Below are 17,458 nucleotides of genomic sequence, written 5' to 3' on the forward strand. Positions count from 1 at the left end.
CTTGAAATAGTCACTAAATTAGTCTCTAGCTAATTCCAACTGATGATGACTACATTGTTGTCGAAAAATGTATTTATAGAGAAGAGATGATATTTTTGAAAATTTCATCATTGGCAAGCAATATTTTAGATGAAGTAAATGTTTCAAAGAAGAAGTAAAATTAGAGAAAGGCAGGGGGTGTATACGTGACTGCTCAAAATGACCGTACACAGATAATAAGCAAAACAATTTTAAAAACAAAAAGTTATTGAAAATTGCTGAAGAACTAATAAAATATTTAATGAACTACCACAAAATAATGTTATATAAATATTCATAACCCACGCCTCTTTGTTGACCTATTACCGCGGGAAAACCACCTTAAAAGTCTAAGATGGTTTTCGCGTCCACTCATAATCTTAAAAATATTATGGCGAATCAAACTTATGCCTTAATTTCCGTGTGTTTTTTCTCTCTATTTTTTCATCACCTATGAATGGCAGGATTAGGCGTGGCTTATAAATAAAATATTAAAAGGTTTCTAAGACTTATCAGCTTGAATTTTTTTTACTATTTCAATAATGTCTCCGAGTACGATCATTCTAAGACATCCTATATGTCTAAAAATCGCTATACAACTTTTTTTTAAATTTTTTTCTTCAGTTGTTGTTTTGTCAGTTAATAGTTTTCTCCTACCAAGTTTAACATGCCATGTTTTGCTTATATGAATTTAAGGAAAAATTATAATTTATTCCTATTAAATGTCATGCGAAAAATGTCGTTGTCATAAGTAATTTGGTAAATAAAAGTGCGATTTAAAATTAAAGAACTTATTTTAAAATATTAGTATAATTTTCAGTAATTTAAATAAAATTAGTAAGACCTAACCTCTATAAACTTATTCACGCAACTAAAATATTTATGCTACGTATCTAATATAATTTAAGGTTAGATTTTCAAAACTGGACTGTAAAAAATTTTGCGAGTATACATCCTTGCCAATTAGTACACTTAATTATCTTGAATAATATATTAATAACTTTATAATATTATTTGAACAATATTATTAATATAATATATTTTGATTTAACCTATTCAATTCAATTTCTGTTGATAGGTAAAATGTTTTGAAAAACTATCTTTTGTTTTTGGTATGATTTTAATTGATTTTTGATTATATTTTTTTTTTAAATAAATAGGTTTAAGAATTACTTTTGACATTTAAATAAAAAAATTACTGTTCTGTGAAATGTTAAATGTCAAGTTAGGTTAGGTTAAGGTTGTATTTGATGGATGATAGTTCAGTTTTTCAATTAAATAGCATACCTATTCATTATACCATGCATATATGTAATATGCAAGGTATACTAAGTTTAGTCCCAAGTTTGTAACGCTTAAAAATATTGATGCTACCAACAAAACTTTGGTATAAGTGTTCATAAACTATCACCTAATTAGTCCATTTCCGGTTTTCCGTCCGTCCGTCTGTGGGCACGATAAGTCAAAAACGAAAAAAGATATCAAGCTGAAATTTGTACAGCGTACTCAGGACGTAAAAAGTGAGGTCGAGTTTGTAAATGAGCAAGATAGGTCAATTGGGTCTTGATGTATGAGTCCGTAGAACCCATCTTGTAAACCGTTAGAGATAGAACAAAAGTTTAAATGGAAAAAATGTCCCTTATCAAAAAATAAACAACTTTTGTTTGAAACATTTTTTCGTAAACATCACTGTTTACCCGTGAGGGCGCAAATTAGGCGTAAATTGTATAGGATGTATTATACAAATTGTGTATGTATGTACAATGTGATAGAGTAATCAATACTATTTATGAATGATATTTCAACAATTAACTCAGTCAATTGTTTGTTTTCACTTGTTTTATTTAAAGAATAATCTACGGTAAATATGCTAAAGAAGGTCGCCCTTAAAAGATTGGTTATGTTTATCTAACTTCTTCGTTTTTTAACAAATTTTAATTTCAATTTCTTTTGTCATGGTATCAAGTTGAGTTTTAGATTTGTATGGGAAATATGGCCAATTCGACATCAGGATTATCCCCTATTAGACAATACAGTATATATGTGCTACAGCATATGTACTTGTTGTAAGTTAAAGGTCTTTTTTCTCATGGCTATTATCTCTACCACTAAAGCCACAAAAACCATAAATATGAATTAACAACATTGGGTCATTAGCCTTGTCCAAGACTTGGACAAAGGCTCTCAATTCAAGACGTGATTTGTTAGCATTAGCCAAGAGTTGATAGCCAAGAGTTGACCCTTGACAAACTAATCCTGGTCCCACCTAATCGAATGCATCGTCAATGCTGACTTTTCGATTTGGAGTTGACGATTCAATTGTTTAAGCATAATTTAACGATATCTATTTAAGATGCTTTTAACGGATCGTTTTGCAAAGTATGTATTAGAATGTGCCCCCATCGAAATATATGTTTCATATAATTTTTGTTTGAACGTTTGTCATTTTTTGAAGAGGGTGAAAAATTACTACCTCTGAAATTATCAGAATTGAAAAACTGAACTATTACCAGAACTGACGAAAAATGAGAGAAATTTCCGTTCAAAATTTTTTAATTTAAATTCATTTATAAAGACAATCAAGACAAAAAAGCACAATATTTTTTGTGGTTTTATTTTTAATTTGACAATTTATTCCAGAAAGTTCATGAACTATTCTTAAACCTTTCATTTAAAAAAAATATAATTGAATTATTTTGTAATAAGATTAAAGAAATGCAAGAAGCGATGAAAAAACATCCAAACTCACTCCTAATTTGAAAAAATGGCCAATTCTGTTTGGCTGTTAGAAAACATAGAACAAATGTTATATATATAGCTGCGATTAATAATTTTCTTTTATTACATATTAAAAATTTAAAGGCCAATTAAAAAAAATTTCGAGCAATATTAATTATTTGATTTTCATAAAAAATTTTTTTAATAAATATTTTTAAAACTGCTCGAAACTTTATGAAAGAAAATGTGATGATTGAAAAATTTTGAAAAAATAGAATATTTTATTTTTTAAAATTGTACTTTCTGTGAAAAATGGAAAAAATAAAACTGAATTTGAATAAATATTAAAATTAACGATTGTGATAAATATTTTTTTTTTTTTTTTGTAAAATTAGTCCATTATTATTTGCAGAGGTAACAAATTTTTATTATTATTTTTATTGATTTTGAGAGCTGTATATGAATAAAGCTCCATATTATTATCAACGAGAAGAAAAACTCGTTGAAAAATTGACGGTATCTATCGATTCAAATTTTCTGCACTTTCATGGCGAAAAGAATAAAACCTTAGTCTTATGTATGCTTGAATAAGGAATCTATAATAATTTTTAGTCGCGTTTCATGTTTAACGGTATTAATTTTCCTTTTATAGAAATAGATCATACGTGAAAAGTTAAAACTTGATTTAATATTTATTAAAACGTTTCGCTTGACAATGTTAAATGCCATCAATTAATATGTTAATATTTAAATATTTTAAAAATAAATTTTATTTAGACATAAAAATTTTAAATCATAAAAAAAAATTGATAACTAGTTTAAATAAAGTGCAATTTTTTCCACTATTCGTTGTGTGCGGAGTCATGGTAGGGACAATAAAATCGATGCTAGCGCTTCCAGCGAAAAATTTTGGCGATAAAGGACGCTGTTATGACTAATTTGCAATTCTTTACATTTTAATGTTATAGAAAATGTCAAATTAAAATTATTGAAAAATACTAATTAATTAATTAAACTTAATGCATTAAAAATTGTGAAAATAAGAAATCAAATTGCATAAATTTTATTTTTCAAATGTAAATTATCATAATTATTTATTTTAATTTGTGAGACAATAATATTAAATTTTCAATTTAAGTCATAACTGCAATCCATACAATTATATATGCATCCATACAATTCTATAATTAAAGTAGTGTATCGTTACCATGGAAACGCCTCCAATAAAACTCACGCACGGTGCGAATTGACAAATTATTATTCATAACATGTTTTAAATATATTTTTACACTCTAATGCCAAAAATGTTATTTTAATTTCAACATCCCTGTACGACCTCCACGCGCATCTCTTATTTATTTCACTCATATAAATATACAACGTAATCTTATAGTTATTGAAATAAATACCACGATACTCGAATTCATTATCCCAGTTCAGAGTCTTATTGCCTGCTTTATGGATTAAAATGCTTTCGTAAGCATCTAAACTATTGTGATGTCTAACTGATTTAATTAACTTGGCAGGTAGAATTTTGTGTTCTGTATTTAAAACATGGTACGCAATGCAAGATTTCTCGATTCGATGATTCTTGACATCACTTATATGTTCTTTTTCGCGGATTGACATCTGTCGCTTGGTCTGCCCCAAATAAATTTTAGGACAATCCGAGCAAGAAATTTGGTAAATACCCGATTTCTGGGCGTCCGGAATTGGATCCTTGGTTTGACCCAAGGTGTGTTGTAATTTCTGAGATGTAAAACCAACTGAAATTCCAGATTTGTTCAAAATTCTATCTATCTTGTTATTACAATGATGGTTAAATATAACTCTAGCCCACTTACTCTTTTCAAACCCACTAAATAATTTGTTGTGCAATGTTTACAAAAAGTTTGGTGGTATTGAGAAATTTTTTCTTCAAATTTGTAATAATTTTTGTAATTTTATTTTTTGTAAATCGTTACTGTTTTGTTGGTAATGTTTTGTTTATTTTTAATTTTGTGTAAAATGTTTGTAATGAGTTATACGAATAAATTTTGCTACTGACGATGATTGCGTTGCAATCGAAATATCGATATTTAGCGACATGTAAGTCCGTTGTATGTTTTTTAATTGTATTTTTTAAATAGAATTTCTTAATATACAATTTTATTTCGAGTATCGTGGTATTTATTTCAATAACTATGTCTCAACTCGAAGTCAACAAGAATTCATCCTTATAAACGTAATCTTATTATTGTTTCATTTCTAGACACCAGATGTCATAGCTAAAATGGAGTTTCCAATAATATAATTTTTTTACTCAAGCTGTATTGAGGTAAAATTTACGTCGATCCTAGGCTTTATAATTACGAGACTCCGAGCATTGCGAATAGAACAGTTAAGGAAATTTTATTTATGATTTAAATGAGGTTAACAACTGTCCAAAGACTTTGAATATTATATTTATTTATTCGAACTCCCAAAATATTTACGACATAGATTAATAATTGTTAATAAAGTCACCCTTGGGACCCATAAAAATATACAATCATTTTTACAAAGTGTATGAGAGCAATTTTACCATTCGATACGCTATAAAATAATAATTTGAATCAATGATTTGGATAATTTTAAGGACTAAATATCACACTATGTCTAGGTATCGACCATATTTTAGGAAATATTCTTATTATTCTTTCCGTTGCCTGAGAAATCAACGAATTTTCAATGCTATTGTAATTTTGTTATTTTTAACCTCCGAATCAAAACAGGTGTGTTATAAGTTTGACCGATATGTCTATGTGTGTGTCTGTCTGTGGCATCGCAGCGACTAAACGGATGAACCGATTTTGATTTTTTTTTGAAAGGTAATATAATACGTCACTAAAGTGCTGACATCTATATTTGAAGTCCTAAAATTCCCTTATTATTTTGAAAACAAATCTAAGACTAAGAAGATAAAATGAAGTTGCAACCAATCATGGGCCTTTTTCAATGCCAAAATTAATTCTTCCTCCGCAATAAATAATACTTTCTTATGACAGTATGCGTTTTCTCTACTGAATTATTTACAGGGAAATGAATGTTTCGTTTTTTAGTGCCTGAGTCAAGAAGACTAGAAAAGAAGGAGAGTTCACTCTGGATTTTGAGTGGGTCCATATACGTCCGCCACTTGTAAGTTCGCATATCTGAATTTGGCGGCGCTGATTGCTGATTTCACGACTATAGCGTATAATCATCATAGTATATTTGAAGTTACGCAGAACCAATACACATGGTTGTGAATACAAATACAGATAAGCTAACTTACAAGTATCCCTTTAAATTAAGCTGTGATCTTCAAAACAAAAAATTCAATAATTTCTCTTACGCTAGTTTTAGTGCATTTAAAATTTGTTTCTTTGTAATCTGATTATGACGGTTAATGACACATTATTTTTCGCGAGAAAAGGTGCAGTGACCTTTAAACATGATACACATTTTCATTAATTGTAACTTTACGGTTACGTATGCAAATAATATAAAAAACTTTTTTTAAATAATATTTGACCTGAATAGATAAAAATATTAAATGAAATGATTTTCAATAGAAAAACGGACAATGAATCCTAATATCGAAAATATATCATGAATAGTATGAGATGAATATATTATGAAAAATCATTTTCACAATCCCTACACCAATTGGGGAGCACCTATATTAGTTACAGAAAGTACAATTCTAAAAAAACCATAAAAATCTTTTTTAAAGAGAAATAATCGCAATTTGAGTAATTAATTAATAATCTGACTGAATTCGATATAGCACAATGTACGTGAGAGAGCTGATGAATTTGTCGGAGTGGAGGACGTTACCTCACAAGCAACTCCCTGAGAGTGGCCTCATCGTCCTCTTGTATTTTTTCCTGCGTCGCATCACTAACCTGGCGCCTGCTGGAGCGATACTGCACCTGCCGGTGGAATGCTGGATACAGCAATGGCGGTTGTCCTCGTATGGGGGCGGTCAGCTTTGGAGCGGTTGGGTGACACTCACTTGCCGCCGTTGGCCCATACACATGGTGCTGTTCCTCCACGTCGCCACTAGTTACTAAATTATACCAAAATCAAAATTTATGTACAAAATCTAATAAAAAAAAAGTAGAATAACAAGGATTTCTGTCGGCTAATTTTAATCAACCGTTTTCTATAAATAAATGAAAATTCTATTCCGAAAATCAATTCCCGAAACAATTTACGATGCTCCATAATTCCAAACAAAATTATTAATCTGAAAGTAGCTAGGAATTAAGCATAAAGTGTTCTTCTTGTCGTTCTGATCAAAAGCGCTCACGGCCACAAAATTTTTGAACGAGTAGTTTTCGAGTAATGTATTTGTAGCTTTGATTGCCCGTAGCTCGAAATCTACCCGTTAAAAATATCGTGGCTGAGAGATCTTTTGATCAGTAAGATCCGAAAAACATTTTGGGAGCGGTTTGAAAAAGTTTCACAGAAAGCTATTTTCCTAGTCATATAGGTACTAAAAATATAATATATGTGTAGTTTTCGCCCGTAGCTCGAACAATACTCGTTAAAAAGTTTTGTAACCGTGAGAGTTTTTGATAATAACGATCTGAAGAAAATTATCAGAACGATCTTTGGGGGCGGTTTGAAAAAGTTTCACAGAAAGCCATTTCCTATTTAATCTTGCGAGGTATATGAGTACTGGAAATTGAGGTCTACAAACAAAAATTTTCAAACAAAAGTTACCTTTTCAAGCTCTAGAACAAGAGCTTGTTGCAAAATAAGAAAAACAACGTTAACTCAAACGAAAGTTAAGTTTTCTTTTGCCATTCTTGAATTTTTCTAAGTGCGTTTCTATTATACAGAGAACTTTGCTATTTCATGTTCTGTTCAAAGATTAACCATGTTTTTCATGAAAGGATTTCATAGACCCATTTATTACATCTCTCAATACAATTTTAATTATGATGCAAGAGAAAAAAGAAAAACTCGGAGCATAAATGTTTTAAAACTTAAATTAATTAATACTAATTATTTTCATTTTCTTAAATAATAAAAGATCAAATGATAACATACCTGTATACTCAGAAACACCAGTTGGATAAATCTGATGAGCTATCTGATGGTAGTGATGATAATTATTCACTACTATCGGAGCAGATGGGCTCTCAGCGTCGTCAAACTGATGTTGATGTAGTGCAGGTCTCATGGGACGCAGTCCTGAGGCACTGGTGCGGCGTTCGGCCTGCATTTTCTAAATATCTATATAGAGGGAATCATATAATTTTTATCCCAACACCTCGAATATTGTTAAAACACCACCAATATGTACATTTTAATTACACAAATTAAAAAGTAGATCAAATTTTCTACATGATTTAGTAACGAATTGTATTTAGAAAGTAGTCAATTCTTATTATTTTTTTAAACAAATATTTTAAAGATGACACGGATATATAAGAATTAAAAATTTACATTCTATAGTAGTCTCTTGAAATTTCGTTTTATTTTTATGATTTCCCTGTAGGGATAGCAACGATATATCGATATTTTTATATCGGCATTATGCTAATGAAATATTGACTAATGCTAATGAAATATTTACTATATTGATATAATTTACTATATCGATAATATTTACTATATCGACATTGGAATTATCTTTTGCCATTCCGGCTGCCTCGGAGCTTTCAAAAAAAACTTTAACTTCTGAATTAAAATTGTAACGTTGTGGGGTATTTTATCTAAAAATAGTACTCATAAAAGTAAGATCAATGAAATATGATAATACCAGCTTGATACCCGCCCGCTTCACTGAACTTAAAAGTAAAAACCACCGCTTTATAGCCACCACCTCTCTTGATCTCACTTATCCCCCTTCCATAACACTTGGAAGGATTGTTTTACGCAGCTAAAGGATATGCACAGTTTTCAATTTTCTAAATTGTAAAATATTCATAATTGATTGAGTATATCAGAAAAGGTGGCCATGATTTGTTTGACATTTACTGTTTTAAATTTTTACAGAAATCTTTAATTTATGGTTCAAAATGATGACCATTCTGCTCCATCTGATCATTATTTTGAGCCATAAATTAAAGATTTCTGTAAAAAGTTAAAATATTAAATGTCAGATTAGGTTAGATATGTATCTGTATTCTTTGATTAGATCTTTATAATTTATAGCTCATGTGTTATTCAGTTTCATTAAAAATCATTCGCTAGTTTTTGCGTGAAAGCGTAACAAACAAACAAACAAACATTCTTACTTTTACATTTTTATAATATAATAATAGGGAATAATAGGGATCATGTTTTATAGTACTTAAAAGTATTTTTAATCTGATAAATTATATTTCAATAATAAAATTTTAATAAGAATGAAAATAGAAAATTATGAAATATAATTTTAAATCAATTATTTAAGTATATATTTTCTTCGATTTTTTTTTACTTCTATATACATAGTCTGTCTGTATTTAAATTAATTTTTCCACGGATATTTTTGATTTTAATTTACTCATAAAAAATTAAATTTTTGCAAATCCTCGTTTTTGAAACATTTTTAGTTTCACATTCAAACCGTACGCCCCTAACTCTAAAATTCTAAATATTTCATTGAATGTGAAACTTAAAACAAATTATTATTCATAAATCGGCGATTCCAGATAAATGGAAAGTGTGATCTTTTATAGTTGGAGGGGCAAATCAAATTAGAATGTTCTTGGATATAAATTGATGAATACATTTGGCAGAAATAGATGTTTTAGAAAAAATTTCTCCAATAAAAGTAAATGGAATTTTTAATTTATAAGGAAAAACTTTCTAATTTAAATTATGAACGAATCTGAATAAACCACTTTCTGTCGGAATCAATAACCAAAAACAAATGTCCTTTCGATCCGGCGTGGCCGATTTACAAGTATTTGGGATTCTTGTTAGAGGCGGTGTATCTTGAGACATCCGATATACATTCTGAGTCTGTATACAGAGGTCACATAGTATTCACACTGGATTTTTCTTATATACGGTAGTAATTTAAAATATATTAAAAAAACAGATATGTTTTGTTTTGTTTTTTTTTTTTTTTTTTTTTTTAAATAATATAAATATTATAATTAATGAAAGGAAGACTATTTTCTACTTTCTGAATACATTTCCTTTTTTTTTTTGTGCTTTCCTAAAAAAATAATCATAATATTATTGTTCAGAAATTTATGTTAGTTTATTAGTTTAGAAAACTTTATTAGAAATACAAAATACAACATGCGATATATTTAATAAAAATATACAGAATGTTTTTAGAAAATTTACACATCGTAGAAGTATTCGAAACGTTCTAAGTTTTGTTAATACAAAAAATTGATCATTTTTTATTAGATTCCATAGTGTTAATGGTCATTTCAGAACGGTGAGAGATTTGAGAGGCTGTTGTCTAATAACTCTTTCCTCTACAAAAATGTTCACACCCGGGAACTTCTCTTTAAAAGAGCTTGATAAATTTTTATTGAGCGAATTTTCAAATACGAAAATAATTGAATAAAAGATTCACAAATCACTTTCTTCGACACTTAGGAAAACTGTACTTCATCTTCCGACACCTTAAAAACTGCAATTTTTAAGCTGACGCCGTGTCACCGAAGCGGATTAAGAAGTATTGCGCCCGTAGGCAATTTCAAAGGACTATAGAAAAACATTGAACATAAATATTTACTTTACTGTGGGGAAGCTTAGGTTTACCCATCATATTTCCATTAGAATTAACCATCGGCCATCTCCCATAAATAATTTATAGAAAATACACATTATACAGGGTGTTACAAGGAATAAAAGCAGAACTTCATCAATTGGTACATAATATTATAACAATAACAATTTCTTAATACACTCTTAGCCGGCAAAGCGTCCTTTTTTAGATTTCGGGCTGTTAAAATTTTGAAAGAAAAAGGATACTTTTCTGAATTTTACCAAAATGCTTGGTTAGAAAAATTGGAAATTTGATAGTACGAGCTAAAAAATCTTAATAATTTAAAGCTTATGGTGATAATTTGGATTAGGAAAAAATAGACCGAAAAAAATTCTGTAATTGTGTCCCATTTTTGAAGGAGGACGCTAAAAACTGTAGAACCCAACCAACTCCTCTAAAGTTGACAAACTCAACCCAACCAACTCGTAATTACAACAATACTCCGAGCCTATAAAATTTCCGGCCTATTTTTTCCAATTACCGGTAAATTACAAAAACCAGCTGTAGAGATATGGGTGTGTCATCACCCCGTTTGGAAAAAAATATTTCCAGCGCCACTGACTTTACTGAAAATTGAAAAGCGTTATGCAATGCATCATGGGTAGAGCATTATGTGCCAAATTTTAAATTTTGATAAGTAAGCGTTTAAGCAATACTCAATATAATATTCTTGTTTTTCAAAAATTTCAACACCCTATATCCAACAAAGGTCGTTGCCCAATTGTCATTGTCTTAATGTTATCTAATATTTGATGAAGTCCTGCTGTTATAACTTGGACCAACCTGTATACGTTATATAAATTCAACCTGGGGGACGGTTATTTTTTATGAGGAATGATCGACGGTTAACTCCAACTATGATGAAGCCCATACCGAGGTTATATAATGATTTACTCCAATTTCAACGACTGAACTTAAAGTTTAGATAACAGAGATAGTTTTATATTTATAAATATTTTTTAAATTAGCGCTTTTTGTTTTCGTTTTCAAGGGATCATATTTCATTGCTCGTCTTTGCATTTTAAATCCAATGAATCATCGTTCATATTTCTTCTTTTTTTTGTGCAAAGGTTTTCTTTTCCAAAAACTAGTATTAAAATTCTCTAAAGGTCTTATATATAAATTTTACGTGGAACTATCAGAAATATGACTAATCCTTGAACGTGTCATTTAATTATAACATAAACATTCTGTATTTGATATAATTTTTATTAGTATATAATTATAAAAAAACTAAATCATAAATAATAAAGTTATATAATTAAAATTTATAAATAAAATATATGGGAAAATACAAAAATTAAATTTTTGAAAAACTTACTTTTAACATACAAGCCATGCTGGTGTAGCGGTCACTAACTTCGACCAAAGGATTTCGATATTCCTATGGTATTTTGTAAATGAATTAATTGCTACAACATGTCTCAAAAAATCTGAAACAATACAGAAAAAAAATTGAATTAAATTTCAAAAAATAAATTTTAAAATGTTTAAGAGTCAATAATGTCTATCGATATTTTAGTCCAGTACAGTTACGGACTGGCACAAAAGTTTGTGACACTAGATTTTTTTATTCATTCATTCAATAGGGCGTTGTTTGGAGATCTTAAATCTGATTTTGCGTATTCGCGAAATTAACGAAAAGTGAAAGGGTTAATTTTGTGAATGCGCAAATCAGACCATAGTCAATTTTTTAGTTGTTCGGAGTACGGAACCCTAAACTCACTTTTGAGAATCATGGCCAGTTTATTAATTGTTCCGGGCACGGAACCCTGAACTCGCACTTGAAACATAGCTAAGAACACTCTCCATTAAATTAAATTTCAAATGAAACAAAAAAATCAAAATCGGTTTATCCGTTTAGGCGCTACGAAGCCACAGGCAGACAGACAGACAGACACACATACATAGAGGTCAAGCTTATAACACCCTTTTTTTTGTTCGGGGGTTAAAAAGTGACCGCCGAGTGAATTTTGCTTTTAAGCGTTTTCGTATGAGCATTTTTCAGTAAGATATTAACTGTGAAAGCGAAATTGATACTTTTGAATTTAAACTGCTAAGTGAAGTTCTTTTCCCTCTCCAACTTCCGCTTTTTTTAAATTAATAAAAAACAGTATTTCATCACGAACAATATTTGGACCAAAAATAAATAATTGGATTAATTTGTATATTGGGTATTGAGTTATGTTTATAACTCAAAAATGATAAAAATTGTCGAGAAATTGATGTTTGAAAATGATGAAAATAACATTTGGTCTAAATTTTAAGGATTCAAACAAAGTATTATTTTTTGTTTAAAACTTTTTATAAATATCGAATGAAACATAAAAAGCTTTTGATACCTATTAATGCTAAACCTATAAAAGTTATTATGCATTTTATTCTAAATCCTATACTAATCCATGGAATTACCCACCCATATAATATTTATATATTCCAAGGTCATTAACGTACAGCAAGCAATAAAAAGGTAAATTATCATACATTTTTCAAGAAATTTTCCACTCAACAACAAAAACATATGAAAACTTATGATTTATGAATTTTTTATGTTACAGTTATTATCGAAGGCTTGTCAGAGTTGAAAATTATATTCGTATTTAAGAAGAAGTGGACAAGAGTATTAGTCAGCACAATTTTTTTCATAAGATGGCGTTTAACAGTTCAATTTTTAAAAGTATAAACGGATTTCGACCAAAAAAATACTGGTTATAATGAAGGATTGGATTTAAAATAATTTATTTCTTTACTTTTTAGTTTTTGTTTCTTTTTAAATTGAAATCCACCAATTTCTAAGTGTTGAATCCTACTTCCTTTACACTTGACGTTGCCGAGCTAAATAGCGGCTTAAACGCAGGGTTCATTTGGCAAAATATATTTGCTACCACCCTCATTTTTAGGTGATTTATCCATTTACAATCAAATAGAAAGTAAAATGATAAAATGGCAAAGTACTCCATTTTCTCGATGTTGCTTCCGAGTCAGAGATTTTTCGCCTGACTAACTATAATGGAACCTGAACTTATTACGAAATAAGGATCTTATTTTGTAAGTAAACATAATAATTTCATTTTAGAAGATTCCACCAATCGAGTATTCATGAAACCCACAAAAATATTGGCATAAAGTGTGCGAATAATGAAGAGATTAACGACTCAAATCTACTCTAATTTGGTATGAAAAAGAAACCCCAAAAATTAGCTGAACAAGAGAATTTATTGATAAATGATCTCCCATAAAAACAACATATAGACAAAAATTTTTTGCCTTGCATACTTTTTTTAATTCGAAGGACAAAAATAACAGTACCACTATAAGTCCTTCTGCCTGCAAGGAAACTCATATATTATTTCTCTATCTAAACTGATATATTCCATCATCAAATTCCATGATTTATCATTCATTTTAAAGGTTATCGTGCTGGCTAATTATGAAAAATAGACTTACTGTCTAAAAATGTACCACTTAGGAAAAAACATGCTAGGGTAATAATAATAAAATTTAATTTTGTTCAATATATAATTTGATATCATATATGTAATAAAAAATTGCCTATAAATAAACAGAAGATAAATTACTCACTAATATATTACTTCCCTAGCATATTTTTAACCAGGGATACCGCACTGTGGAATTCCTCACGGGTCGAACTAGTACTACATTTATGTACATAAAAATAAACTTAGGTAAAGCCATATATCGACCACTATTTAGCAGATAAACATCACGTGATAACTCACAATACTTTAGCATATAAGCACTTCAAAACAAGTGAATAAGGATTTCTACCTGGATGGTTTGATAATAGTACCACACATTAGGTTACAATGTTATCAGTTTTAAAATTATATTCTCTTTCTTCATATTACTGAAGAAAGTAGAATGACTTCATATTGCATAACATATTCTATTTCTACCTCTATATACAGACAAAATATAGAGTTATTATCAGGCAAACTAACTAGCAGATAAATTAACTAAGCAACTACAAGGCAAAGTGATAGGTGATAACTAACGGACTAAATTTAAGTTCAGTAAAAGTTCAGATTCGAATTTCGTTCTGTACCGGCATCCTATTACGATAAAGACCGATCCTATCACCGATAATCTCTACGAAACATCTTTGGGAAAGGACAATGAATTATATTTCACTGTCCTTCATAGATTGGAATGTGCTTTTGATAACCTTCTTCAGCAAAATCTTTGTTGTTATGCAAAATGCTTTCACGAGGACATTCCGGGAAATTGTGAAGACAACGAGTTTGCTAGAAATGGCACAATGCAGCCGGACACAAGTATCAATAGACATCCGGGAGTTCCATTTGCGAATTGCAAAGTTGCTCCTCAAAGAGGATACCTCAAAAAAAGGCCAATCTTAGATAGAGGGAGGAACGTACTTGTGGTACTACAAGACAAATATGGTCTGAGTATAATTACAGGCGTTCCGAAAATCTTATATCACTAAAAAGGGCCTCTATTAGCAAAATTAATGCGGCTATTACAGGACACTTTCTAGGCGGAAGTCCGTTGATGTCAAAGCACACCTGCTGTTCCTAAACAGCTCCAAATGGTTCTTGGAGTAGTGATCGGGAATGGACCAACCATTTTTCGGTATCACAACAGGCTTTATGGTCTAAGTATGTCCCACCCCAGGACAGCCACTCTTCATTCCCTGATCATTATCGAGTTTTTAGTATAGTTTGTTATACTTTTCCCTCAAATTTTTTAGCAATGCACACAGACTAAAGTGACATTGAAATTTAACATAGATAGTAGAACTTTCAATTTTCAGATTTTCTAGAATAATTATGACCCAAAATTCGCAAAAATCATTTGCTTATTCAAAAAAAATGAAAAAGATATTTCCTGAAATAGCTCTAGTATTGCATTTTAGACGATGTCTCAGAAACTATGCATCCGATCGACAAACTATTTATCTTGACACTCCGCATATAGAGGTAGTATGCCGTATTATCGCATTTTTTTAAATGAGCTTTTATATCTGAAGCTATTGACTACAAAATATATATATAACATTCTTTTTGAAGATTGTTAAGGAATTCTTCTGATATGTAATGTTTACTATAATTTAGAAATATTATCATTAGTAAATGAAAAACAAGATAACATCGAATAACTTCCCTATATACAATATGGGCATTACCCTTTTGTTAATGCAACTATTTTAAATAGAAAATCAGTATCAAATCTTACTTTCAATATTTTCAATTTCAATAAATAACAAACTACTGATTTGAAAAAGGTCACAAAAATATTAGATATCAGGTGACTTATTCAATTTAGTTAAAATAAATAAAAACGCCATATGGCTATTTAAAACAGGTTAGAATCAGTGAAACTTATTTTGAGCGTAGCAAAAATTATTGATATGGGTCAAGATTTTCATTATTTACTAAATAAGTTCCATTTTCTTATCGCCGGCTCTTAGCCTGTGTAAGAACTTTTTATAAACTTGTCGACATGTTTTCTCTCTAACGCAATAAACTTTACTCTCTTGAAGCTTAGTATTACTTATGAATTTATTCAATTCTTGAAGATTAATTATTTTGTTACTAAAAATTTATTTAAGCTATCTAGCTTAGTATACTCCGTTAAAAACCCTTCTAGACTTAATAGAGGTATAAAACAAATGCAAAAAACGTATTTTTGCACTGATTTCCCAGACCCACAAATCTATTCATTGTTTACTCAAAAATTAATGTAACTGGGACTTTAGTAGCTTTTTTAGACATGGATTACACCGCAAGACATCGTCGCACAGTGGAGTATTTATATCAATTTTTTTAAAAGTCAGAAAACTCAACTCTTTTGCTTTCCATTGAGAGTTCTTTCTTGGTGTAGTTAGATAACCATCTCTAACAGATGACTTGAGTTACCTCAACCTCGCTCTCGCCTGCTTTGTAAGCCGCAATCTACCTGCTCTTACGGATGCATGTTATTATTTTTGTCGCACTCGAATTACCGTGTCATTCAATTTACGTTTACTGTGTTTGTTAGTGCAATTAAGTAAATAATTTTTTTACATTGAAGACGATGGTTTGTTCTTTATTTATTAGCTCTTACGGATGCATGTTATTGTTGCCGCACTCGAATTACCGTGTCATTCAATTTACGTTTACTGTGTTTGTTAGTGCAATTAAGTAATTAATTTTTTTACATTGAAGACGAAGGTTTGTTCTTTATTTAGACCAAGCTTTTTGTTTATGTGTCAGATTTTATCAGCAAAAAAATCTAGTGAGAACCTGCGCCTTTTCTGCGTGTCACGGTATCATTGCGAACATATCAATTATTAGATTCGTTCGGACACCATCGGTCTTGCCTGGGTCTGGATAAAGGATCTATATGGCGTAAAATAAATTTAAGTGTTTAATATTGAAGCATTCACATTGTTCGAGAATTAGTGGCTACCATTGTTAAGTTAAATGGAACCATTGTACGAAATATAAATTTGTTGCGATTTCAAGTATAAATTTATTAAATATATCTTGCGCCGTTTCATTTTTTTAGTTCTATCCACCCATTTGGAGGCGCTAGTTTATACTTAAAATTAGATCAATTTTAATACATGCGATCCTCTATCCAGTTATACGGAGATCAGTGAGCATCTAGCATAATTTATGCTACATAAATCGAATTAATTTTAAGATCATGTGTTAAACCGGTTGAGTTAAAAATTAAAAAACTAAATAGCAGTATCTTCCGACAATATTCCACTTAATGACTTGATGATAATTACCCATTAGCATTGGATACAACATAATTTAACTTATCAAAATATTAATAACATCTTATATAATATCATCAATTATAAAACTCATTTATAACTAATTAAATCAAAGGTTATTTACCATTCAATAAACATGAAAAAACATAGTCCGGCTAAAAACACCTTCACTACTGTACACAATATTGTAATAAAAACAATAACAAAATTCTAATAGTTTAATACGTTGTGTATTGCAATTCAATTTG

General features: G+C 29.8%; 1 protein-coding gene across 1 annotated transcript in view; it reads right to left on the minus strand.

Annotated features, from left to right (window-relative positions):
• Positions 1 to 17,451, minus strand: part of LOC123295452 (glucose transporter type 1) — a 44,816-nt gene extending 27,365 nt beyond the window's left edge. The window contains exons 1-4 of the mRNA XM_044876815.1: positions 17,335 to 17,451; positions 11,787 to 11,898; positions 7,795 to 7,980; positions 6,574 to 6,805 (exon numbers count right to left, since the gene is read on the minus strand). Of these exons, the coding sequence (XP_044732750.1) occupies positions 6,574 to 6,805; positions 7,795 to 7,969 (407 nt within the window). The 5' untranslated portion in view covers positions 7,970 to 7,980; positions 11,787 to 11,898; positions 17,335 to 17,451. The remainder of the gene's footprint in view (positions 1 to 6,573; positions 6,806 to 7,794; positions 7,981 to 11,786; positions 11,899 to 17,334) is intronic.
• Positions 17,452 to 17,458: the final 7 nt, after the last annotated feature.

The sequence above is a fragment of the Chrysoperla carnea genome, chromosome 3, assembly GCF_905475395.1.
Source record: "Chrysoperla carnea chromosome 3, inChrCarn1.1, whole genome shotgun sequence".
In the NCBI taxonomy this organism is placed as follows: Eukaryota; Metazoa; Arthropoda; class Insecta; order Neuroptera; family Chrysopidae; genus Chrysoperla; species Chrysoperla carnea.